The 27,543-nt window shown below is 36.9% G+C and overlaps 1 protein-coding gene across 9 annotated transcripts in view; it reads left to right on the top strand.

Moving 5' to 3' along the window:
- The window catches only part of AGTPBP1 (ATP/GTP binding carboxypeptidase 1), a 195,678-nt gene that overhangs the window by 42,930 nt on the left and 125,205 nt on the right, over positions 1-27,543 (top strand). For 8 of the 9 annotated variants that reach the window (XM_054502331.1, XM_054502328.2, XM_063649639.1 and 5 more), the window contains 4 exons: positions 6,336-6,460; positions 19,082-19,149; positions 22,015-22,078; positions 22,809-22,955. In XM_054502331.1, coding sequence (XP_054358306.1) covers positions 6,336-6,460; positions 19,082-19,149; positions 22,015-22,078; positions 22,809-22,955 — 404 coding nt within the window. Of the gene's footprint in view, positions 1-6,335; positions 6,461-19,081; positions 19,150-22,014; positions 22,079-22,808; positions 22,956-27,543 lie in introns of those variants that run through there. The other variant, XM_063649644.1, reaches the window with a different exon arrangement.

Raw genomic sequence — 27,543 nt, 5'->3', positions numbered from 1 at the left:
CCTTGCCCTTACCTAGGAAATTATTTGTTGCAAAGACAGTATCTGCATATCATTGGGACTTTTGCCATATTCAAGAAAATTTATATTTTTAGGAAATATTGATTATTATCAATAATCAATAACCAAGATTGAATATAAGCTCAAAGAATCAAAAGCAGCATGAGACCAATACAGTGAAACAAATATTTGAGTGATAATACCCTTAAAATATTTATTTGGGCTGGGTGTGGTGGTATGTGCCTATGATTTCAACTTTTTGGGAGGCTCATATGGGAGGATCGCTTGAGCCCAGAAGTTTGATCATTCTGGGCAGCATATAGCGAGACCCTGTCTCTTAAAAACAAATAAATAAATGAAATTATTTAAAAAAATATGCATTTGAAGTTAACTTGATTTGATGTGTTTCACAATGATCATTTTTCAATTCCGTAATTTTCTCACTGTTACATATATAACACTGACAATTACAAATGGAACCTCCCAAAGTTGGTCTCAGCCTTATTTTGATGCATCTAAAAATAGGGTTAGGTGTGTAATCCCACCCAGTACTTTGGGAGGCCGAGGCGGGCGGATCAAGAGGTCAGGAGATCGAGACCATCCTGGCTAACACAGTGAAACCCCATCTTGAATAAACATACAAAAAAATGAGCTGGACGTGGTTGCAGGCGCCTGTAGTCCCAGCTACTCGGGAGGCTGAGGCAGGAGAATGGCGTGAACCCAGGAGGCGGAGCTTGCAGTGAGCCAAGATCGCGCCACTGCACTCCAGCCTGGGCGACAGAGCAAGACTCTTTATCAAAAAAAAAAAAAAAAAAAAAAAAAAAGGGTTAGGTGGGGAAGATACGTTTCCTTCTCCAAGTGTCTTTATTTAACATTCCTCTGCTTTGCAGTGTAGTATCTCAGATTGCTCATGTATAGCTTTTTTTCTTACATTTGCGTCCCACCGCCCTCAGATTTTCCAAAGCCAAAATGTAGTCAAATGGTAGAGCTGCCCTCTGGTGTTCACCCTCTGACTCTCAACATTAGTGTCAACCAGCAGTCTTACAAATTTTAGAGCTGAGTTGGGAAGTGGCTTAGAATATAATTTTGTTCCATTTTCCTTCTGTAGATAAAAATAAAAATAAATTGATTTAACTGTTTATTTCCATTTATTTGCCTTTAAAAAATTTACCCATCTATCCATCTATCATTTGGAAAAGATTGATTCTCACAAAGGAATCACTAAGATGCAAGTTTTCTTTTGTAGTGGTAAATTTATTTTAATTGGTGTAATTAATTTTAACTAGTCAGAGTTACTGGCAAAGCAAGCTCTTAATTTTAGGACCTGTGTTCCATTCACTGTGTTTTGTATGTTTGTGAATTGCATGTTGAATTTTTTGAATAGATGTTTTATTAATTGCTGAAAAAAATAACAGATGACCTTTTAAAAGAAAAATAACGAAAAACAAAATGGTCAGTTATTAAATTTTAGATTGTTGGTTTCTGTGAATGCAAATTTCTCTCAAATCTGGGTTACAGAAATGTTTAAAAAGATGTGTTTGCTCTGTAGTACAGATTGTGGTGACTTATATATCATTTCTCACCAAAAAGAACTAGATCAAGATCACTGAATGTACAAGATAAGCCTAAAAGAGCAGTTCTCAAACTTTTTGGCTTTAGAACCTTTTTCTATTATAAGTTAATGATGCTCCAAAAAACTTTTGTTCATGCGGATTATTTTATCTGTTGATATTTATCGTATAACAAATTAAGACCCACAATTTATCATATTACAAATATTTATCAATTCATTTAAAAAATAATAAACCCACTGCATAACATATAATGTTTTTGCATTAAAAATAACTATGTTTTCCTAAACAAAATAGATTTGGTAGGAAGAGTGGCATATTTTATTACATTTTTGCGGATCTTATTAATGTCTGGCTTAATAGAAAACAGATTCTCTTATCTGCTTCTGAGTTTACATGTTATGTGTAAATATATATACACATACTTTTTTTTTGTGTGTCGTATTGTTGAAGGGTACGAAGAAGACATATCTGGGTTCACATAGAAATATATAGTAAAGGAAGGAGTACTTTAGTAGACTTTTTAGATTGCTGTCCTTTGATTTATGGTGGAGGAAAATAAAATCGTGTGTTCACTATTTTGAGAAAAACAGTAAAAATGTGATCAAAGCAAAAGTCATAGTTAAAATGTAGAACAAACAGTTTTAAATGAAAATGTGCTTTGGAAATAAAACCATATTATTTGAGATTCAAATTGAAATAGATATTCCTTGATATTACACTAAAGCTTGATAAGTGGTAGTGTCGTATAGGTTAGTTACAATGTGGAATCTGAAACCATATTAGTGAACTTTTGTACTCTGTTACATTAAAATCTGTTGGTCTATCTTACACTTAAATAGTTCTTTTACCCACGTCTGATTTTGTAACACCATGCATTGGTCATTTGGAAAGTACTGATTTAATTATGCCAATCTTGTAAATGTGGATTGATACTTCTTTTTTTTTTGAGACGGAGTCTTGCTCTGTCACCCAGTCTGGAGTCCAGTGGCACAGTCTTGGCTCACTGCAGCCTCCACCTCCCGGGTTCAAGCAATTCTCCTGCCTCAGCCTCCCAAGTAGCTGGAATTACAGATGTGCGCCACTATGCCTGGCTAATTTTGATATTTTTAGTAGAGATGGGGTTTCACCGTGTTGACCAGGCTGGTCTCGAACTCTCAACCTCAAGCAATCTGCCCACCGCGGCCTCCCAAAGTGCTGGAATTACAGGCATGAGCCACTGCACCCAACCGGGTTGACACATTTTTTACACAATATTAAAAAATTATATTTGTTAATATCACCATTGATTTTATGAGGAAATTCTTTAAATATTGAGACACTGTCAAGGTCATTATGGTAGATCAGTGTTTTCCAAAATTCCAATTTTTGCTTGAAAGCTCAAATTTTATCATCGGCAACAAATCTATTAGTTGTTTCCTTTGAAATGACAGGCTCGCTTTGCTTATCTCCATGAAAAGAGAATGTCTGGCAAAGGCTAGGTGTGGTGGCTTATGCCTGTAATCTCAGCACTTTGGGAGGCCAAGGCAGGCAGATCACTTGAGGTCACAAGTTTGAGACCAGCCTGGCCAACGTGGTGAAACCCCATCTCTACAAAAAATACAAAACTTAGCTGGGTGTAATGGCTCATGCCTGCAATCCCAGCTACTCAGGAGGCTGAGGCAGGAGAATCGCTTGAACCTGGGAGATGGAGGTTTCAGTGAGCCGAGATTGCGCCACTGTACTCCAGCCTGGGCAACAGCGTGAGACTCTGTCTCAAAAAAAAAGAAAAAAGAAAAAGAAAGAAAATGTCTGACGAAATATCCCAGTCTGAATAATCATTGTTTGTCCATCGTTTTTTTGAAGTAAAAATGATATTCTTTGGAAAAAAGTGGCTAGTTTACCTTGTCATTCAGACAGTTGCATGTATTTTCTCCCAAGATAACCATCATATTTCAATGTACAGCAGAAATGTTTTTATGCACACAGAATATTAAGATGATGTACACTCATGGGTGAAGCTGGCATTCTCTTTAAACTACAAATTCATGGTGGTGAAAAATGCACTGACTATTAGAACAGTTTGGTGTAACTACCTTCATTTTGCTGCAATGCCAACTCTTTACCCATCATTGCCTTTGGACCATCGGTGCAAATGTCCATACAGTGTCAAAGGTAAATAATGTGTTAGTATTTTTATGAAAATTGTCTTTGGCCTTGCACATTTGCTGAAAGGGTCTCAGGTACCCTTAGCATTTTTTTTTTTTTAGCTTAGTTTTATTTTCTGTGGTAACAAACATTTAAGAACCAGATAAAACAAGGGGCCCCTGAGCACCCAAGGCCCAGTACAGGCCGACCATGAGGCTCTCACAGGAAAGTGGCAACTGTGTCGGTTTTCCTGGTTTTGATATTGTCGTATAGTTATGTGAAATGTAACCATTGGGGAAACTGAGTGAAGGTTACAAAGCACCAGTCTACTATTTTTGCAACTTCCTGTGAATCTATAATTACTTCAAAATAAAAGTTAAAAAAAATTACTCTGCGGAAATGGATTATTGGGCACCAAGAAGGGAAGCAGCCTAGTCACTAGGCTGTGAGAGATGATGATTGCTTGGATGTGGGTAGTCATATAGCAGATATGGAGAGAAGTGAATGGATTTGAGATGTTTTCAGATACAGCTTGTATTGGGTTGCAGTGTGGAAAAGGGAGTCTAGATATTTATGTTGAACCTTCAACTGAATTCATGTGAATTTGTGAAGGTTAAGATTGGAAGAGGACTAGGTTGAGAGGAGGAACAGAAGTTTTATATTGGGCTCGTTAGGTTGGTGAAGCTATCAGAGGTTGAGGTTTCTATTGAACGTAGGAGCCAAGCAGCATACAGATAATAATTACAGCTGTGGGATTAGATGGGATTACTCAAGGCAAAAGTGTAGTGAGTTAAGAGAAGTGGGCTGGGACAGAGCTGTCGGGGGAGATGTCAGTGTCTAGAGGTGTGTCAGAGGGGATCTCAAAGAAGGGGCAAGAGGAGGAAAATCAGGCGAGTATAGAGTCGTTGAATCCCAAAGAAGGTGTGTTAAGAAAAGAGGAGATAACTGGTTTGTATGGTGCAGAGATGTGAATATGTTGGGGTTAGAAGTGACCACAGGAGGCTTTTGGGAGATCTCAGAGTTCAGAAGGCAACCTGGTGGTTTGAAAAGTGAACAATCTGTGAGGAAATGGAGACAGCAGTACATACTTTGGAGGAATATCAGAGAAACAGCTGGTAGGAGCTCCTAGGTCATACTTGTGTGCCTACAAGTCTGATTAATTGAAGGGGAAAGATAGATGAGGGATCAGAGAAAGTATAATTGAAAGAGAAAGCAAGTACTTTGAGAATGAAAGGGGCTGGGAGCAAGTGTATGAGTGGATTGTTCTTTGAATCTCAATGTACCAGCCAAATAGAGCCCGTTAAAAGTGAGAACATGTAACTCTTCTGCTCAAAAATTTCCCATCTCACTCATTGTAAAAGCAAGTCCTTAAAATGGCCTACAAGTCTCTAAGCAATCTGCTATTTTTCTCTGTTCTCTCCCATGCCTACCCCCAACTCTGACCTTGTTCCTCACTGTCTCCTCCAGCCACACTGGCCACCTCATTGTTCATAGAACATGGCAGGTTTGCTCCTGCCCAGGGATCTAGGAGCTTGCGCCTCCGTTTTTCTGGACAGCTCTTATTGCCGGTATCTGCATGGCTTGCTTACTTACTTCTTTCAGGCCTGTTCTTAGATGGTACCTTCTCAGTGGTCTTCTCTGACCATGCTGTCTAAAATTGTCTCTCTCCCCCTGCACTTTTTATTCCCCCAATGTGCTTTTTCTCCATAGTACTTCCCATCACCTGACATATAAAATGTACATGTTTACTTATTTGACTTGTTTCTCACCACAAGAATGTACACTCTATGCGGGGCAGGAGTTTTTGCTTGTTTTGTTTATACTATATTGACAACACCTAGATCAGTACCGTATGTACAATTTTTTTTTTTGTCGAGATGAAGTCTTGCTCTGTTGCCCAGGCTGGAGTGCAATGGCATGATCTCAGCTCACTGCAACCTCCGCCTCCTGGGTTCAAGCAATTCTCCTGTCTCAGCCTCCCAAGTAGCTGGGATTACAGGCATGCGCCACACGCCTGGCTAATTTTTTTGTATTTTTAGTAAAGATGGGTTTCACCATGTTGGCCAGGCTGGTCTCAAACTGACCTCAAGTGATCCACCAGTCTTGGCCTCCCAAAGTGCTGGATTTACAGGTGTGAGCCTCTGTGCCCAGCCTATGTACAAATATTTGTATGATAAATAGGAACAGGGAAGAAAGAACATAGGTGGAGGATAGGTAGGCTTAAGGATCTGGTGACAGGAAAGTGAGTGTATTCTTGCTAGATTTATACCAGTTATGAAGCAGGGCACTAACTGAGAATGGAGTCGGACGAGAAGAAGGATTATCAGAGTTTTGAGGAGAGCAGAGTAAGTGTAAAAAGTCTTTGAGAGTGGAAAGGTGAACTTTCCAGGTGTGATGTAAGATTACTGAACAGGATTGAAGGGATATCTGTGATTTGTGGTTTTCTGAAATAGAATGTGTTTCTCACTTAAGTCAGTAGAATTTTAACAATATTAAGCTATAGAACAGAGTAAGGAAGTGCGACGTGTAAATGCTTACTGTTTTTAAAAGAGTAGAATTGTTTTTTAAACAGTGATGGTTATAGTATTGAATTTACACCATTGATTTAGAATGTGCCCTAACATTCTATGTTCTTTTTAGCCTTACCAATAATTCTAGGATCGTGGGACTCCTGGCTCAGCTGGAGAAGATCAATGCTGAACCTTCAGAATCAGACACTGCCCGATATGTTACATCAAAAATTCTTCATCTGGCTCAGAGTCAAGGTAAACATTGATCTCTTCTTTGTTTTTGAAATGCTTTTTTAATTCTTTAAAAGTGGATGCTAAAAATGTTCAAACTTCTAATAATGGATGATTTTCCACAAAAATTGAACTTTCAGGCCGGGTGTGGTGGCTCACACCTGTAATCCCAGCACTTTGGGAGGCTGAGGTGGGCAGATCATGAAGTCAGTAGTTTCAAGACCAGCCTGACCAATATGGGGAAACCCCGTCTCTACTAAAAAATACAAAAATTAGCCGGGTCTGGTGGCATGCACGTATAGTCCCAGCTACTCGGAAGGCTGAGGCAGGAGAATCACTGGAACCCGAGAGGTGGAGGTTGCAGTGAGCTGAGATCGTGCCACTGCACTCCAGCCTGGGCAACAGCAAGACTCCTCTCATGAAAAAAAAAAAAAAAAAAATCAAACTTTCTCAAATTGACTCGAGTGGAAAACTGAATAACTTTGGAGGAAATTGATCTTCAAAGCATAGTTTCTAATAATGATTACAATTTTACTTATATATGATTACCACCCTCCCATTTACAAATAGTACCTAATTCCAGTGCTACTTGATATAGATTTTTGGCAAAAAGATATCAAGTAGCATAGAATATTGGTTATTATGGGGTCCTCACTTTGAAATTCAAGCTCTACTATTTAGTGGTTGGGTACCTTAGGGAAGTTACTGAATTTCTAGGATGTATAATAGCTGTACCATCTCTGAAGTAGAGGTAACAAATATCACGGGGTTGTCATGAGATTTACATGAGAAGCATGTAAAAAGAATGTTTAAAATGTTCTATAAATGTCATCTGTAATTAGACATTTTTATATTTTATGATGGTAATAGTACTAAATTGATATCAAAACCCTGACAGAGTACACAAATAGTATTGACTTTGTACTTAGGAACATAATGTGAAAAGGCTCAAATAAAACTTTAGGGAATAAAGTCTATACATGGAAATATGAATATCATTGTTAAAGAACACATTTCAGGAATGCAAGATATCAGGAAATATATCAGTATAACATTATCTGAACAGGTCAAATAAAATCCATGTAATTACCTTAATAGATAGTAAAAAGGACTTTGATGAGACTAAAAACTGCATGATTTAAAAAACACACAAACACATACACACACACACACACTCTTTTTTTTTTGAATAAGAGAAAACCAGCAGCTACTTTAATATTTAACAGTGCACATAAAAGGTATTTCTGTTAGAATTAAGGTCTAATAATTATAATCTTTATTTAATTTTTTAAAATTTCATTATTCTGGAGGCTTAGGTCATTCAAATAAGATGTTTGGCAGTCATTTAGTATTTCAAGATCTCAGTGTCTATTAACCCTTCTTCTTGGTCATAGACCCTTATATTTATTTTGATAACTTCCTTCCATGTAGCCCATGCATTTGGAGGATAGTTGATACCACCCCATTGTTTCTTGCATAATTTAAAATACCTGTACCTTTTAATTAAGAAAGCCACTGTATTGGATTCCAGGCTCTGGAAATATTGTACTTATCAACTAAGGCAACTAATGAACAAGAGTGTTCATTATATCAGTGCAAAATTAAATGTGCCAGGTATATTCACTGCATTCGCATATGAAATACCTCCTCCTCAAAAAAAAAAAAAACCAAACAAACAAAAAACCCAACAAAAACAAAAGAAAATGAATCCTTCAGACCTATAGATAAACACTTTTGTCCATTGTTCCTACCACTGTAGACTCTTCTTTGTGTCACAACCTAGAACCCCTACTCCAGCATTACCACTGAAAATACTCCTAACCATACCACTATCAGAGAATGACCCTCTTCCCACCACTGAAAATACTCCTGACCCTACCGCTATCAGAGGATGACCCTCTTCCCACCACTGAAAATACTCCTGACCCTACCGCTATCAGAGGATGACCCTCTTCCCACCACTGAAAATACTCCTGACCCTACCGCTATCAGAGGATGACCCTCTTCCCACCACTGAAAATACTCCTGACCCTACCGCTATCAGAGGATGACCCTCTTCCCACCACTGAAAATACTCCTGACCCTACTGCTATCAGAGAATGACCCTCTTCCCACCACTGAAAATACTCCTGACCATACCGCTATCAGAGAATGACCCTCTTCCCACCACTGGAAATACTCCTCACCACTGAAAATACTCCTGACCCTACCACTATCAGAGGATGACCCTCTTCCCACCACTGAAAATACTCCTGACCACTGAAAATACTCCTGACCCTACCACTATCAGAGGATGACCCTCTTCCCACCACTGAAAATACTCCTGACCCTACCACTATCAGAGGATGACCCTCTTCCCACCACTGAAAATACTCCTCACCACTGAAAATACTCCTGACCCTACCACTATCAGAGGATGACCCTCTTCCCACCACTGAAAATACTCCTGACCCTACCACTATCAGAGGATGACCCTCTTCCCACCACTGAAAATACTCCTCACCATTGAAAATACTCCTGACCCTACCGCTATCAGAGGATGACCCTCTTCCCACCACTGAAAATACTCCTGACCATACCGCTATCAGAGAATGACCCTCTTCCCACCACTGAAAATACTCCTGACCATACCGCTATCAGAGAATGACCCTCTTCCCACCACTGAAAATACTCCTGACCATACCGCTATCAGAGAATGACCCTCTTCCCACCACTGAAAATACTCCTCACCACTGAAAATACTCCTGACCCTACCGCTATCAGAGGATGACCCTCTTCCCACCACTGAAAATACTCCTGACCATACCGCTATCAGAGAATGACCCTCTTCCCACCACTGAAAATACTCCTCACCACTGAAAATACTCCTGACCCTACCGCTATCAGAGAATGACCCTCTTCCCACCACTGAAAATACTCCTGACCCTACCACTATCAGAGGATGACCCTCTTCCCACCACTGAAAATACTCCTCACCACTGAAAATACTCCTGACCCTACCGCTATCAGAGAATGACCCTCTTCCCCCCACTGAAAATACTCCTGACCCTACCACTATCAGAGGATGACCCTCTTCCCACCACTGAAAATACTCCTCACCACTGAAAATACTCCTGACCCTACCACTATCAGAGGATGACCCTCTTCCCACCACTGAAAATACTCCTGACCCTACCGCTATCAGAGGATGACCCTCTTCCCACCACTGAAAATACTCCTGACCCTACTGCTATCAGAGAATGACCCTCTTCCCACCACTGAAAATACTCCTCACCACTGAAAATACTCCTGACCCTACCGCTATCAGAGGATGACCCTCTTCCCACCACTGAAAATACTCCTGACCATACCGCTATCAGAGAATGACCCTCTTCCCACCACTGAAAATACTCCTCACCACTGAAAATACTCCTGACCATACCACTATCAGAGGATGACCCTCTTCCCACCACTGAAAATACTCCTCACCACTGAAAATACTCCTGACCCTACCGCTATCAGAGGATGACCCTCTTCCCACCACTGAAAATACTCCTCACCACTGAAAATACTCCTGACCCTACTGCTATCAGAGAATGACCCTCTTCCCACCTTTTCAGCCACCACTGGGGTCTAACTCCTGAAGACTGTCCCTTGGGGTGTGTAATATAGTGATTCTGTTTATAGTGCCTAGGATTAGCCAACCAACACAGTATAAGTTGGTAGTGAAAGACTGTCCCATCCTTTATAGGATAATCCAGTTAGCTATCCATCTGGGAGAGAAAGTTTGGAATTTATAGTTGAAAGAAGAAATGCAAACAACCAAGAAATGTACAAAAATTTTCTTTACTCCCTTACAGTTCAGGAACTGCTAATGAAAACAACAACAAAGATATCTTTCAGTGGTCAGATTGACAGAAATTAGAATGACAATGTCTGGTGCTGTTGAAGGCACGGGGAGAGGGTACTCTCATACACTGTTGGAGGTGTAGTAATTATTACAAACTTGGGGAAAATAATCTGACAATGTGTACTAAAACAAATTGCACCTGGTATTTGACCCAGCACTTGGTATTTGATTTTTACTTTAAGAAATATATATATATATACATATATATTTTTTTTTTTTTTGTGAGACAGAGTCTCTCTCACTCTGTTGCCCGGGCTGGAGTGCAGTGGCACAATCTCCACTCACGGCAACCTCCACTTCCCGGGTTCAAGCCATTCTTCTGTCTCAGCCCCCTGAGTAGCTGGGATTACAGGCATAGGCCACAACACCAGGCTAATTTTTTATATTTTTAGTAGAGATGGAATTTCACCATGTTGGCCAGGCTGGTCTCGAACTCTTGACCTCAGGTGATCTGCCCGCCTCGGCCTCCCACAGTGCTGGGATTACAGGCATGAGCCATTGTGCCCGGCCAAGAAATATATTTTAGCTGAAATAAAAATGCTAGTTAGAGAGAGTATAGAGATATTCATGTGGCATTATTTGTGATATCAAAGATCAAGAAACAACCTAAATGTCTATCATTGAGAGAATGTGTGAGTAATTTTTGATATAGCCAAAGTGGAAATTTATAGCCATATTATGCAGCTATTATGAATAATACATTATTTATGATGGGGACTCTTGTAACCCCTACACCCAGGCTCACCCCAAACCAATTAAATCTTAATTGTTAAGACTTTCCAGATGGTTCCAAAATTGAGAGCTACTGCTTTAGAGCAGGGAATGGCTAGCGTTTTCTGGGAAGGGCCAGATAGACATATTTTAGGCTTTGTGGGCCATACAGTCTCTGCCCTTTAGCACAAGAACAGCCATAGATGATACATAAAGAAACAGGCATGGCTGAGTTCCTATAAACTTTATTGTAGACACTGAAAAAAAAAATTATAGTTGAAACATACAGTTCATATGTGTAACTATATGCACTCTCTTGGAGGCTTAAATTTAGTATATTACATACAGCAAGTTTCTTTAGTTCATATGACTGTAAATGTGTATAGTCTCATTTTTGTACAAAATATGTATAGTCTTATTTTTGTACAAAATAAACCATTATATTTGTATGTAATATTTGTATGAGCCAGGCCAAAAAATAAAAGGAACCATACATATCAAATTGTTAGCAGTAGCTATATTGATGGAATAGGAATGGAGGAGAATAAGGTAAGCTAATTTTGTTTCAGACATTTAAATTGTTGCAACAAGCATATACTATTTATGTATTTAAATGGTAGAAAAAACCAACCCCTACAACACATTTTATTCACACAATTAACTTATAAATTTCCATAATTTGCCTCTCGTTAACTACTTATGTACAGTGAACATGGTTATTTCTTGCAATTTCCCGTTAGTTTTTTTCCTAGAAGCATTTATATTATCCATTTTCATGCAAATGGTTAATTTGTTGGCCCATGGTTGTTGCTAATCTTTCCTTATAATCCTTTTAGTTTCTGTAGAGTAGGGAGTGATGTGTCTTTCATTCCTGATTTTGATTGTGTCCTTTCTTTTTTCTTGGTCTGTCAGCTTATTAGTTTTCAACCAGGAGTGATTGTGTTTGCCCTACTTTTTCCCCCAGGGACATTGGCAATGTTTGGTGACATTTTTAGTTGTAAATTTTTTTTTAGTGGGGCTTACTGTAATTTGTTGGATAGAAGCCCGAGATGTTGCTGAACATTCTGTAATACATAGATCAGCCCAACACAAGAAAGAATTATCTGTCCCAAAATGTAAGAGTGCTGAGGTTAAGAAACCTTAGCCTAGCTAAAAGTTTGTCAATTTTGTTGATATTTTTAAAGAATTAACTTCTGGTTTAATTGATTTTCTCTGTTTTGTTTCATTGATTTCCTTCTTTTATTTATTGCTTTCTTCTTTCTGCTTGTTTTGAGTTTAATTTGCTCTTTTTTTTTTTAATTTTGAGACAGAGTTTCATTCTTGTTGCCCAGGCTGGAGTGCAATGGTGTGATCTTGGCTCATTGCAACCTCTGCCTCCTGGGTTCAAGTGATTCTCCTGCTTCAGCCCCCTGAGTAGCTGGATTACAGGCATCTGCCACCACACCCGGCTAATTTTTTGTATTTTTAGTAGAGACAGGGTTTCACCGTGTTGGCCAGGCTGGTCTCAAACTCCTGACCTCAGGTGATCCACCTGCCTCGGCCTCCCAAAGTCCTGGGATTACAGGCATGAGCCACCGCGCCCAGCCGCCATTTTCTTACAGTGGAAGCCTAGATTATTTATTTTGAGACCTTTATTTCTACTGGAGGCATTCAAAGCCATAGATTTTTCTGTAAACACTGCTTTAGCTACATTCTACAAATTTTGATATATTGTATTTTTGTTTTGATTCCGTTAACAATATGTTCTAATTTTCTTTGTGGGTTTTTCTTTGACCCATATTTTTTTTTAGAAGTGCGTTGTTTAATTTCCCAATATTTCAGGAATTCCTAAATTTCCTTCTGTTGATTTCTAATTTAATTCTGTTGTGGCTGGAGAATATACTTTGATTGATTTCAATCCTTGGAATTGCTTGAGACTTGTTTTATGACTTAGTTTATGGTTTCTCCTGAAAAATGTTGCATGCGTACTTGAAAAGGATTTATATTCTGCTGTTGTTGGATGAAGTGTTCTATACATATCAATTAGGTTAGTTGATAGTGTTGTTCAGATCTCTTATACACTGTTGATTTTCTGTCCAGGTGCTCTGTTAATTATTAAGAGTTAGGAGTTAAAATATTATTAAATTGTATATTTATCTTTTTAATTTTGGCAGGTTTTGGTTAATGTATTTTGAGGCCCTGTTCTTAGCTGTGTATACATTTATAGTTGTTTCATTTTCCTGATAGTTTGCCTCTTCCATCATTGTGAAATATTGCTTTTTGTCTCATAATAGTTCTAGACTTAAAGTTCATTTTGTCTAATGATAATATTGTCACTCCAGCTGCCTAATGATTACTCTTTGCATATCGTACCTTTTTTCATTCCTTTTACTTTGAACCTGTTTGTACCTTGGAATCTAAAGTGTGTTTCTTGAAGATAACATATTGTTGGATCTTGTTTCTTAACTAGTCTGAGTGTTTTAGTGCTTCCAATTTAATGCATTTATTAATATGATTGGATTTACATCTGCCATTTTGCTAATTGTTTTGTTTCATGTCTTTTACATTCTTCTCATTCTTTCACTGCTTTTGTGTTATCTAACTTAAAGAAATTGTAGTTCTTAGTGGTTCCTATAGGGATTAAAATGTGCATCTTTTTACAGTGTACTGCAGTGTACTTAATTCCAGTCAATGTCAAAACTTCCCATATAGCTTCATTTCCTTCTCATTCTTTATGCTGTTATTGATTTACATGTTATGTTTATACATATTAGAATCCCAACAATACAAGGTTGTAATTATTGCTTATACAATCTTATGCTTTATAAAGAAGTTCTGAATGAAGAACAGGATTAAGAGCCAACAGATTGATAGTTAAAGTAATGGGGGTGGAATTAAGTTTTCTTAGGAGATGTGGAGTGAGAAAGCTGAGGTTTGTGTCCTGGGAACTGTTCACATTTAGATAGGGCTATAAGAGGGTGAAGGTAATCAAGTGCATTCACGTGATTTTTATGTCTTCCTGATGATTTACCCCTTTATCATTATGGAAAGTTTCTCTTTATCTCTGGCAGTGTTCTTTGTCTGAAGTTTATTTTGTCTGATATTAGTGTAACCCTTCAAGCTTTCCTATGGTTGTTTGCATGATATAGTCTTTTTTTACTCCCAGCCTTTTTGTGTCATTGAATCCAAAGTATGATTTCTGTAGACAGTATATAGTTGGATCTTTTTAAAAAAAACACTTATCCAGTTTGACAGTCTGAGTGTTTAATTTGAGCATTTGGTCTGTTAACATTTAATGTAGTTGTTGATTGGATTTAGGTCTACAATTTTATTTTCTGTTTGTCTTTTATGTTTTTTATTCCTTTTCTTCCTGTCCTACCCTATTTTGGATTATTTGAACATTTTTTTAGAATTTTGTTTTAATTTACCTATTGGCTTTTTAGTTATACCTCTTTTCATTTTTAAGAAGTAATTTCTTTGAAGATTGCACTAGATGTCATTAACTTTTCACAGTTTGCTTAGGATTCTTATTGTTACTTCATGTAAATGTATAATCTTAAATTTTTTCTGCCATTCTTCAGCTGTAATTGTCATATGTATCTACAGCTATATACATTACAACACGATTTTTGCTTTATCAAGTCATGTGTGTTTTAAAGACATTAAGAAGAAAAAAGGTAGTTTTTACATTTGCAGAGATATTTACCATTTTGGAAGTTCTTTATTCTTTTCTAATGATGTGAGTTTGATCTCGTGCCATTTCTCTTTAGCCTACAGAATTTTGTCACTTCCAGTAGTTCAGGTTGGCTGTGGAAGATTTTTTTTTTCTTAATCTGACAGTGAATTTATTTCACCATTTTTGAAGGATATTTTTACTGGATATAGAATTCTGGCTTGGCAGTTTCATCATCGTCATCATCTTTTAGCATTTTAAAGTGTGCTTAAAATTGTGTTTCCACCATTTTATGGCCTCCATAATTTCAAATGAGAACATTGTTGTCATTTGAATCTTCATTTTCCTGAATGTTATGTGTGATTTTTTTCTAACTGATTTCAGGATTTTTTTTTTTTTTTTTTTTGATTTTGCTTTTCAAGTTTGACTGGCTGTAGTTTTCTTCATAGTTATCCTGCTTGGAATTCACTGAGATTTTTGAATCTGTAAATTTATATCTTTAGTCAAATTTGGGACATTTTTGGTTGCTCAATTTTTTTTCTCCCTTATTTTCCCTATTTGTCTTGTGGAAGTATAATTATACATATATTAGATTTTTGATATTTTTTCAGCTATTGTTGAGGCTTTTATCTTTTAAGTTTAATTCTCTGTTATTTGGGTTGGATAATTTCTATTGTTCTATTGTCAGTTTCACTGCCTCTTTCCTATGCATCCTTCCAGTTAGCTATCTGATAATTTATTTCAGGTGTTTTTCTTTTATTCTCAAGTGTGCACTTGATTCTTTTGCTTTTGTAGTTTTGATTTCTCTGCTGTGTTTTCCCATCTTTTCATTCATTGTGTACTTCTTTACTTTAATGTCATTTATTATAATAGCTGCTTTAAAGTTTTTGTCTGTAAATCTAATCTAACATTCAGATAATTGAAGCTGTTGAAGAAAGAATACAGCATTATGATAACTGGGGAGGATTATATTTAAAGAAGTCAAAGGAAGATGCAGTAGTCAACAGTGCTAAGTGTTAGGAAGGTTAAAGTTCTTTTTGATTGGATTATTAACAAATTATTGATCACAACAAAAGCACTTTTCAAGTGGTAGGATTAGGTGGAAGATTGCAGTATATTATAATGTGAGTGGCAAATGAAATAATCACAGGGAATATAGAGTACTTGTTTGAGGAGCTTCACTGAGAAAAGAGGGAAATAGAGGGGGAGACAGGGTAAAATAAGATTTGGTAAGTATGTGGAATAATAAAAAGTGTATTTATTGGTTGAGGGGGAACAACTGATATGTTGGTAGAGGTTGAAGATAAAGGTTCATAAGAAAGTAGAAAGGATGGAATTCAGAACATAGGTGAAAAGACATTTCTTCCTAACCTCCACTTTCCTGCTCCTCTCTGCCATTTACTGGCAGAAGGAATGCAAGATTGTCAAGGATTTTGGTACAGGAGCATATAGAGTTTGGTTGTTATTAGTAAAATGTTTTGTTAACTCATTACTTTGCTTCATTTTAATGAGGAAAAATGTAGGTTCGGAGAAGTCCAGAGAATGAGAGGAAAGATTGAGGGCTACTATAAATGTTGGAATAGCTATGGGCTATAGCAAGGCAGATGGTGATGGATGTGAGCTAAGATAAGTGAAAGGAGCAGTTTTGTGTTCCCAGGTGAGGTTGGAATTCATTAATTTTATGGTATTAACAGTCTTAAATTGTGATGTTATTTTTACTCTGACGTAGGAGTAGGGAACTCAGCTTTTTGGGATTCACTTCTGTATCGGGGTTTGTGGTGGGAAAGTTGGTGGGGGTGGGGGTGCTTGGAATCCAAGTTAAGTATGGAGGGGACTGATACTGTGGGAAAACAGTGCTACTTCGCACTGGATAAGAAGTTTCAACAAAGGTGACAGTGAGGTTTATATAGTCTTTATAAAGGAAAGATGAATAGAAATGTTAGGAGGTTATGGTCCATAAGTAGAAGATTAGAGGTTAAGATATCAGAGGCAGAGCAGTTTGAGGTCCTGAGAATGGCCATTCAGAGGGTTGATGAATTGGAGCACAGAGGGAAGGATTTTGTTATGAGGTCAAGAAACTATGGAACTAGGTATTTGAATGAATTTTCCACAATGACATTGAAGTCTCCCAAGATCATGGCAGAATTTGGAGTAGAGTAGAAAACTGTTAGTCTAAACACCTAATTTTCATTTAGTGTGCGGTGTAAACAAAACAGTGGTGAATGTTAACAAGGGGAGGCTGCATTATACTGTCTTCAAAGGAAGAGAGTTTTTTTTACACTTCATGGAGGTGAAAACGTAATGGCTTGTTAGTAGTGATATTAATATTGAAAAATAATTTGGCTTTAATATTAAATCAGGGGCCTTTAAAATATTACATCAAGGGTACATTTGATATTTGAAACAATGTTTTATTTTACAACTCAATATTTTTTGGTGGAGGCAACAGGGCTGGAGAAAAAGTAAAGGATAGGTTGCATTATCAGAAGGAATGACATACTTTTTAAAAAGGAGAAATTTAATTTTACTCTCAATGAGTTTTTCCTTTTGTTCTAGGTAAATTTTATATTCTTTTAAGCATTAGCAATGTGGCAGCAGAGAACTGGTGAACATTATTTTAGGTCTTCATATCACTTATGGGAGTTTCTGTTTTGAAAGATGTAAGGTTCCTGTAAGTTTAGCGAAGTCCATTAACTGAACCCGAGATGATGCATGATAGCATGAGATTGTCGTTTTAAGATAAATATGACATGTACTCTCCAGCATATTTATTTTGTAGCTAGTCATAGGTAGTTGTCATAAATAACATTATACTATATCCTTTCTGTAGTACATTTTCCCCTCTATTTACTCCTAATTTAGAGTAACTTAATTTTCAAGTGATGTCAGATTCATGAAGTTGAACAGGATTTACTCAGAACAAAAGTATGATATTCTAAAGGCTTAGCCTGAGTTTGTTTTTTTCCCATCTGTGTTGATATTTTCCTTTAATCAGGGCCTCACTATCTGTTGTTCTTCTCTTAAACTCCCTTGACTATCTCCATGTGGAACATTGAATTTGGTATCAGTCCTTTGAACTTTGTTGTGGAATATGTACTGTATTGAGAGTGGGTTGTATTGTGTTTCTTAAAATCTCAAAATGTGAAATAAATGGCACTGTCATTCTGTATTAGAAGAATTTCTGGCATTAGTATTCAGGTTTGACATTAAATAAAGTACATTAAATGCTGGAAGACTATAAGTTTTGGGTTCAGAAACACAAGTGATCACCTGGTCTTTTCACTTGTTTGCTCAGCGACTTGTACAGATTTATTCTCCTTTCTGAACTTAAATCTTTAGATCCATGAAAAGAGTAGTTTTTTTTCCCCAGAGAGTTGAAGGGAGTTATAAATGAGATAATGTAGCTATGGAATAGTAAATGTTAGTTCCTTTTCTAAATGTTGACCTAGGATGTACTTTTCTTCTTTTGTTAATCAAAGGAGAAGAATTGTGGAGAAGCTCTAGAAACCTTCACCTAATAGAAATAATCTATGCTTTTTTTTTTTTTTTTTTTTTTTTTTTAACCAATCCTAATGAGAGGAAAAGGATCATTTGGGTGATCTGGTCTCCAGATTGTTTCAGAAGTAGCCTTTTGTTAGTTTTGTTTATTTTTGTGTGATACAGAATTTTAAAATAGTATTAATACAGGTCAGGCGTGGTGGCTCATGCCTGTAATCCCAGCACTTTGGGAAGCCAAGGCAGGTGGATCATGAGGTCAGGAGTTCAAGACCTGCCTGACCAACAGGGTTAAACCCCGTCTCTACTAAAAATACAAAAGTAGCTGGGCATGGTGGCACACACCTGTAATCCCAGCTACTCAGGAGGCTGAGGCGGGAGAATCACTTAAACCTGGGAGGTGGAGGTTGTAGTGAGCGGAGATTGCGCCATTGTACTCCAGCCTGGGCGACAGAATGAGACTCCGTCTCAAAAAAAAAAGAGAAAAAGGTATTAATACAATCATAATATTGGAAAATGGTAGTAGGTTTTTGTTTTTACACATTTTGATGAACAGTTTTCTAGTTCTACTCATGAAGATGAGGTAAGACTCCTCCCTTACTCCTAGTTCTGGCACCTGTACTATATTATTGATTTTAAGATTTTAAATGGATGAATAGGAATCACCTAATTCATGACTGGAGCCGTGAGGAAATGTGAAGAACGCCATGTTAACTGAAATCTCGAAGTCCACATACAGTAGAATTAGCAACATCAGAGGGAAGAACATCTGTGAACCAAGTTAGAGTGTTTACTGTACCAGTGGAGACTTGTTGAATCTTTATTAGCTATATGCAACAAAACTATACATACTTTTACAAATTTGTGTTTGAGAAAAAAATTGTTTGCTACTTTTCAGAGAAAACAAGGAGAGAAATGACAGCCAAAGGTTCTACAGGAATGGAAATTCTGCTGTCAACATTAGAGGTAAATCAGTGACACACTTTAATTATGTAACTACTAATGCCAAGCAATACTGAAGAAGAAAAAGCCTATGTGTGTGTATAAATACACACAGAAACACATACACACGTACATATATACACACACATGTATATGTAATAATTTTTATTTTAGAGGTAAAGCCAGTGAATGGAAGTTCATTTTAGGTTTTTAAAATACTATTTGGAATGGTGGTATAAATATTTTAATATGTATTAGGTGACTATTGAAGTATATTTCCCTTATACGATTATAACGATAACTGTAAATTGTAATCCTAACATGCCATTCTAGTTGGTATAGAAAATAAAGCATTAGCTGGAAATAAATCTTTAGCTTAAAACAAATGAAAATTATCGTTTATTGTTTTAGCTGATATACATTTGTGATTTTACTATGCATATTGGTTAACTATATTATATTAATGATAATTGAATTTCTACGCCAGTGTAAAGTTTTGGGTGGACCAACAGGATGTATTCAGAATCAGGATTCTGTATTTTGTTCAGTTGCAATGTTAAGAACAAGAAATGAATTCATGTTCTTCAATAGGAAGTCTTAGCATCATACAGATGTCATTTCTTCCTAGATTGCTCTGTTACTTTAGAGCAATCTCAATAAAAGTTACCAACAGTTTTTTTTTGTGTTTTTTTTTTTTGAGACGGAGTCTCACTCTGTCGCCCAAGCTGGAGTGCAATGGTGCAATCTCGGCTCAATGCAACCTCCACTTCCCAGGTTTGAGTGATTCTCCTGCCTCAGCATCCCAAGTAGCTGGGATTATAGGTGCACACCACCATGCCCGGCTAATTTTTGTATTTTTAGTAGAGACGGGGTTTCACCATGTTGACCAGGCTGGTCTTGAACTCCTGACATCAGGTGATCCGCCTGCCTCGGCCTCCCAAAGTGCTGGGATTACAGGCATGAGCCACTGTGCCCAGCCTAACAGTTTTGTTTTTAAAGTCCAAATGGGGAGACATAATCAACAAAATATAAAGCACATTTCTGAGAATGAATATAAATGAGAAGGGACTATCCCCATTAAATATCAAAGAACATTAGAAATCTTCAGTAATTAAAATAGTTTGGAAATTATGCATGAGTAATAGATAGACTACTACTATAGTGTAACAGAATAGAAAATCCACAAATAAAATGCATATGGGAATTTAGTATTGTTTATTAAAGGTAGCATTTCAGATCAGTGAGAAATAGTGATTGGTAGCTATCTGGAAAAAGGTAACATTGAATCATGACTTCCTGCATTCCACACCCAAATAAATTCCATATGAAGCAAAGATTTAAGCATGGAAAATGGAATCATAATACTAGAGAAAGAGAGACGAATTTTAAAATAATCTTACAACAAACAAGGCGTTTTTAAGTATGAAGAAATAGAAACTATAAAAGATTGATAGATTCAACTATATTAACAAAAGGATGTAGAAAAAAACACCATGGATACTTGGAAAACTGAGGAAAAGTATTTTGGCTTATATAATTTCTTTGACATGTAAAGAACTTCTTCAGTTAAAGGCTGGGTGCAGTGGTTCACGCCTGTAATCCCAGCACTTTGGGAGGCCGAGACGGGCGGATCACGAGATCAGAAGATCGAGACCATCCTGGCTAACACGGTAAAACCCTGTCTCTACTAAAAATACAAAAAAATTAGCCGGATGTGGTGACGGATGCCTGTAGTCCCAGCTACTTGGGAGGCTGAGGCAGGAGAATGGCATGAACCCGGGAGGTGGAGCTTGCAGTGAGCCGAGATTGCACCACTGCACTCCATCCTGGGTGACAGAGCAAGACTCTGTCTGAAAAAAAAAAGAAAAAAAAGAACTTCTTCATTTAGGAGGGAACAAAAAAAAAAAAAACAAACTTCAAAAACCATGTAAAGGCTATGCTTAGTTCTCAGGAAAAGAAACACAGATTTCACTTGAGATTGAGCATTACTTTTAAGAAGATAAATAAAACCAAAGTACAGTGTTTAAACATTTTCACTTATTAGATCAGTTGTCCAAACTTGGAGAAATAGTCACTCTTCTGCATTGCTGATGGGAGTATAAATTGTTTCATAGAGAGCAATTTGGTAATATCTATTAAAATAAAGGCCCATATTCTTTGACCTTGAAATTGTAGGCATTTACCTTACTATACAGATGTACTTTACCACATGTAAATATATATCCTTAGTTAAATTTGAAACTTTTTAATAGCAAAATATTAAAAGAAACCTAAATATTTCATGGGTAGATGACTGGTTACATAAACAATGGTGATATAGCCATATAATGGAAAATATCCTGTAGCCCTCAAAAAGAATAAAGAAGCTCTTTATCTATTGATATGTAAAATATCAAGGTGCAAAATAGTACCTATAGGGCAATACCATTTGGAGAAATAAACCTGCATGCATGTGTATATTTACATGGATTTCTTTTATGTGTGCATATTATCTTTGGCAGAATGCATAAGAAATTGATAACGTGATTGCCTTCTGAGAGGGCAGCTAAGTGATTGAGTAGTCACCAGACATACATTGTAGTGCCATTTACATTTTGATTCATTTACTTTTATTATCTATTGTGGTAGAAAGATGAGGAATTCAAATGACAAATTGATTCTTCTTGTAATGTTGATATTACGCAAGTAATAACTCAAAATGATTTGTAAAAATTCTTAAAGGCAGAAGGAAACAGATGGAAATGATAAGAGAATAGTGAAAACCTGAATACCTTTGTTCCTAGAGAAATTGGAAAGGTCGTTTGTAAAATATGGGTAGTTCCCAATGGATTCAAAAGTCTGGGAATCAAAAGTTTACAATATTTTAATAAAACAAACTATTTATTTCAGAACACAAAAGATCTTCAAACTACACTTAATATCTTAAGCATTCTTGTTGAGCTGGTGTCAGCTGGTAAGTTTTTGTTTCTTTGGTCTAATTTCTGTTTCTAAACAGTGATCAACAATGTATCATATTCATTTTATTTGGAATTTTCTGATACTCTTATAGCGGCTATTCTGAGTATTGGAATTAGAAACTGAAATGTCATAGTTTGTTGTTGTTGCTTTATTTTTGGTATCTTTTCAAGTATCCCTCAGACTACACCATAGCCATGTATTTTACAGCCTTGAACCTAGAATTTCAGCGTGATTTGTGTTTACCCTTCGTGTGCTATTTTCTAAATAAATGAGATTAAACAAAATATGTTGATAGTATTTGTTTGATATTATTGATTGATTGATTGAGATGGAGTTTTGCTCTTGTCACCCAGGCTTGAGTGCAGTGGTATGATCTCTGCCCACTGCCACCTCCGCCTCCTAGGTTCAAGAGATTCTCCTGCCTCAAACTCCCAAGTAGCTGGGATTATAGGTGTGCGCCACCATGCCCGGCTAATTTTTGTATTTTTAGTTGAGACGGGGTTTCACCATGTTGGCTAGGCTGGTCTTGAACTCCTGACCTCAGGTGAATCCACCTGCCTTGACCTCCCTAAGTGCTGTGATTACAGGCATGAGCTACTGTGCCCGGCCTTATTTGTTTGATTTTAGAAGTCATCAGTTTTAACCATTTATTGAATGCTAACAAGTTATGATACCTAATATGGGAGGATTTGTTGTTTAAATTTTTTTTTTTTTTTAATTTTTAGGTGGAGGTCGAAGAGTGAGTTTCTTGGTCACCAAAGGTGGTTCACAAATATTGTTGCAGTTACTTATGAATGCCAGCAAAGAATCTCCCCCACATGAGGACTTAATGGTACAGATTCATTCTATTCTTGCAAAGATTGGACCAAAAGGTAAGGGATTTCATTTGTGTGATTATTGAATCTAGAACTATTTTTGTAACAGTGATTCTCTCACCTTGTAACTACTCAGTTTTTAAAAATGTTATTTATTTTAAATTTCTGTGGATACACAATAATTGTACATGTTATAGGGGTACACGTGGTATTTTGATACAAATATATGTGTAATGATCAAATCTGGGTACATGGGGTATCCATCACCTCAAACATTCATTATTTCTTTGTGTTAGGATCATTCCATATCTTCTCTTATAGCTATTTTGAAATATATAATAAATTATTATTAGCTATACTTGCCCTATTGTGTTACCACTGGATGTTATTCCTTCTATTGAAATGTATTTTTGTATCCATTAACAAACTCTTCCTTATCTCCCGCTCCCCATTACCCTTGCCAGCCTCTGATAACCACTGTTCTATTCACTCCTTTCATGAGATCAGTTTTTTTAGCTTCCGCATATGAAAGAGAGCATTGATATTTATCTTTCTGTGCCTGTCTTATTTCACTTAACATAATGTCCTCCAGTTCCATCCATGTTGCTGCAAACGACAGGATTTTATTTTTTTGTGGTTGAGTAATATTCTATTATGTAAATAAACCACATTTTCTTTATATATTCATTCATTGATGGACACCTAGGTTGATTCCATACCTTAGCTTTTGTGAATAGTGCAGCAGTAAACATGGGAATGCAGATATTCTTCAATATACTTATTTCCTTTCGTTTGGACATATACCCAACAGTAGGACTGCTAGATCATCTGGTAATTCTATTTTTAGTTTTTTGGGGAACTCCCATACTGTTTTCCATAGTGGCTGTAGTAACTTAGATTTCTGCAGTGTATGAGAGTTCCTTATCCTCACCAGCATTTATTATTTTCTGTCTTCTTGATAACAGCTATTTTAACTGGGATGAGATGGTATCTCATTATGATTTTGATTTGCATTTCCCTAATGATGAGTAATGTTGAGCGTTTTTATCTATACCCATTGCCCATTTATATGTTTTCTTTTGAGAATGTTTATTCAGATCTTTTGCCCATTTAAAAAATGCTTTCTCTTTTTTTTTGCTGTTGAGTTATTTGAGTTCCTTATATATTCTGGTTATTAATCTCTTGTCAGATGAGTAGTCTGTAAGTATTTCCTCCCATTCTGTAGGTTATCTCTTCGCTTTGTTGATTGTTTCCTTTGCTGTTCAGAAGCTTTTTAGCTTGATATAATCTCATTTGTCAGTTTTTGCTTTGATTACCTATGCTTTCCAGGTCTTACTAAATAAATTTTTGCCCAGACCAATATCCGGAAGCATTTCTCCAATGTTTTCTTATGGAGAGTGCTTAATTTTTACAATCTAACATGCTACAGCTTTTTCTTAGACTTAGTAATGAAATGCTTATTTTTTTGGGACGGAGGCTCACTGTGTCGCCAGGCTGGAGTGCAGTGGTGTGATCTGGGCTCACTGCAACCTCCGCCTCCTGGTTTCAAGTGATTCTCCTGCCTCAGCCTCCTGAGTAGCTGGGACTACAGGCATGTGCCACCATACCCGTCTCATTTTTTGTATTTTTAGTAGAGATGGGGTTTCACCATGTTGGCCAGGATGGTCTCAAACTCCAGACCTCATGATCCACCCACCTTGGCCTCCCAAAGTGCTGGGATTACAGGCGTGAGCCACCGCATCCAGCCGAAATGGTTTTTTATAGTCAACTAGTGACCTGCAATAACCGAGGATCCAAATTTTATGAGGAATTCTATTGCATGTGGTAGAAAAAAGAAAAATATTTGGGTCACAAGTGTGTCTTGGAGTGTGTGTGTGCCCTCTCAAGTGTGTTTGTAAAGGGTACATGTAATATGGGTGGGTATTGTTGAGGCTAGAAGGAAGGAGTATGGATGGGAATGTTTTGAAAAACATGGAGGTAAAATATGTCACTGCTTTCTTTAATAGTCATATTTGTGCTGCATAGTGTGAATGCTCAGGAAACTTACAATCTTAGTTAAGACAAAAATAGAAAAATTATGAAACCAGTTATTACAACAGTTAAGACACGTGAAATATTAAAAAATGCAAATTGAGAAAAATACGATATAGAACAAAGGAAGAAGCTGATTGAGGTTAGGTTAACTAAGGAAGGCACCCTTTGACTAGAACTCAAGTTCAGTTTACGGTTGTCTACTTGCACAAAGATTAAAATAATTCCTTAAATTATTAGAATTGTGTTTTACGAGTTTTGCCTTTGGCCGGGCACGGTGTCTCATGCCTGTAATCCCAGCACTTTGAGAGGCCAAGGCGGGCAGGTCAGGAGTTTGAGATCAGTCTGGCCAGCATGCTGAAACCCCATCTCTACTAAAAATACAAAAAATTAGCCAGGCATGGTGGCGCGTACCTGTAATCCCAGCTACTCGGGAGGCTGAGGCAGGAGAATTGCTTGAACCTGGGTGGTGGAGGTTGCAGTGAGCCGAGATCGTGCCACTGCACTCCAGCTTGGGTGACAGAGCGAGACTCTGTCTCAAAAAGAAAAAAGTTTTGCCTTTGCCTGTAGCATACATGTGAATTTTAAACTTTGAGTATTTGGCTAAAATGCTTATTGGAAAAAATGAGGATGCATGTGTACATAGTTTGTGTATTTATTAACATACGTATTTCTAGCATATCTTTATGTATTGTATAAGTAATTAGTAGTTTTTATAGGTGTTGTTTTAAAGAAAGGAACCCTGAGGTACTTTAATTTTCCAGGTATATTAGGAGCCTTAAGACTTAAAGATGTATTTAGTTTATTTAAGGAATATGTTAGCTGTCTCTTATTTTTCTTTAGCTCTTGTATTTAAGATTTAAAGACTCCTTTTTGAGATTTTTGTGGAAAATGAAAATGAAAAAATAAGAAAACCATAATTTGGCAGAAAATTCATTTAAAAAAACCCCCTTATTTATTGATGAGTATTGTTATGCTTTCTCTTCTAATTAGAACTAGGTTATCTTCTACTTTTCATGAAATTAAGATATTGATTTTAAAAATATTTATCATTCTTTAATATCCCTTTTAAGTTTTAGGTCATATTTATTTTCTCTTATATATTCTTTTAAATTTAGGCTATTTCCTTTACGGTTTGCCCTAGTTTCCCATTTTTATGTCTTTCAAGGACATTATATGGTAATTTCTTGAGGGATTTTTCTATTCTTTTTATTTTTCTAGTGAGGCAAAATAATTTTCCCTCAGGAATATTGAGTTATTTTGATTTAAAATTTTTTGTTTGCTGGTCCTATTTACTTTGTTTAAGTCTTTTTTTTTTTGAGGACGGAGTCTTGCTCAGTTGCCCAGGCTGGAGTGCAGTGGTACGATCTTGGCTCACTGCAAGCTCCTCCTCCTGGATTCATGCCATTCTCCTGCCTCAGCCTCCAGAGTAGCTGGGACTGCAGGCGCCTGCCACCACGCCCAGCTAATCTTTTTTTGTATTTTTAGTAGAGACGGGGTTTCACCATGTTAGCCAGGATGGTCTCGATCTCCTGACCTCGTGATCCGCCCGTCTCGGCCTCCCAAAGTGCTGGGATTACAGGTGTGAGCCACTGTGCCCCGCCTTAAGTCTTTTTTAAAATTCATTTTTATTTGTAGTTTTATATAGTGGAGTACAAGTGCAGATTTCGTACATGTAGTATTGTGTAGTGGGGAAGTCTGAGCATTTAATGTACCCATTACCTGAACAGTGAACATTGTAGCTAACAGGTAATTTTTCAACCTTCACCCCTCACCCACCCTGCCACTTTTTGTATCTCCAATGTCTACGATAAATCTTAACATTCTTAAGTTCTTCTTATTTAAATTTTTTTTTACTGTTTTAATCTCTTCATGAGAATAAAAATTAAGAACATCTTTTCTTCCCTTCCTGTGTTAAGAATTATTTCCCTTTAGAAATTTATTTGGTAATATTTGCCAGATTATTTTCTACATAAGCTGTTAATTTTTTAAATTAATTTTTATTTTTTTACTAGTCAGAAAAGAATATGGTTCATATTAAGTAACTACTATTGTAATGGACATTTAAATTCTGTTCCTTTTAACTCGTGATGGTGTTCTGGGAAGTGTGTTGAACTAGACAAATGTATATGTGTAGTGGAGCAGTTCAGTTTTTTTTAATGACAGTCTTAAGTGTTGGGCTACTCTGGCCTCCATCCTCCTTCCCTATCCCCCTGTCTGTTTCTTAGTACATTCTTTCAACTAATGTTTTAAAATAAAAGGGATGTTTTATTTTAAAAATAATACAAAAAAGGATTGTAATTTTATTCTTTTCAGGCCAACTTTATATTTCATAAAATTAATTCATAATGTAAATTTAAAATTTACATCACTGATTTATAATATCATCGTTTCATTCAAAACTTACATGTGGGCCAGGCACAGTGGCTCACACGTGTAATCTCAGCACTTTGGGAGGCCAAGGCGGGCAGATCACTTGAGGTCAGGAGTTTGAGACCAGCCTGGCCAACATGGCGAAAGCCCGTCTCTACTAAAAATCCAAAAATTAACCCGGCGTGGTGGTGGGTGCCTGTAATCCCAGCTACTCAGGAGGCAGAGGCAGGAGAATCGCTTC

This window comes from Pongo pygmaeus, chromosome 13 (assembly GCF_028885625.2).
Source record: "Pongo pygmaeus isolate AG05252 chromosome 13, NHGRI_mPonPyg2-v2.0_pri, whole genome shotgun sequence".
Classification (NCBI taxonomy): domain Eukaryota; kingdom Metazoa; phylum Chordata; class Mammalia; order Primates; family Hominidae; genus Pongo; species Pongo pygmaeus.
The sequence above is the reverse complement of the archived record's forward strand: the minus strand, read 5'-3'. Positions and strand labels throughout refer to the sequence as shown.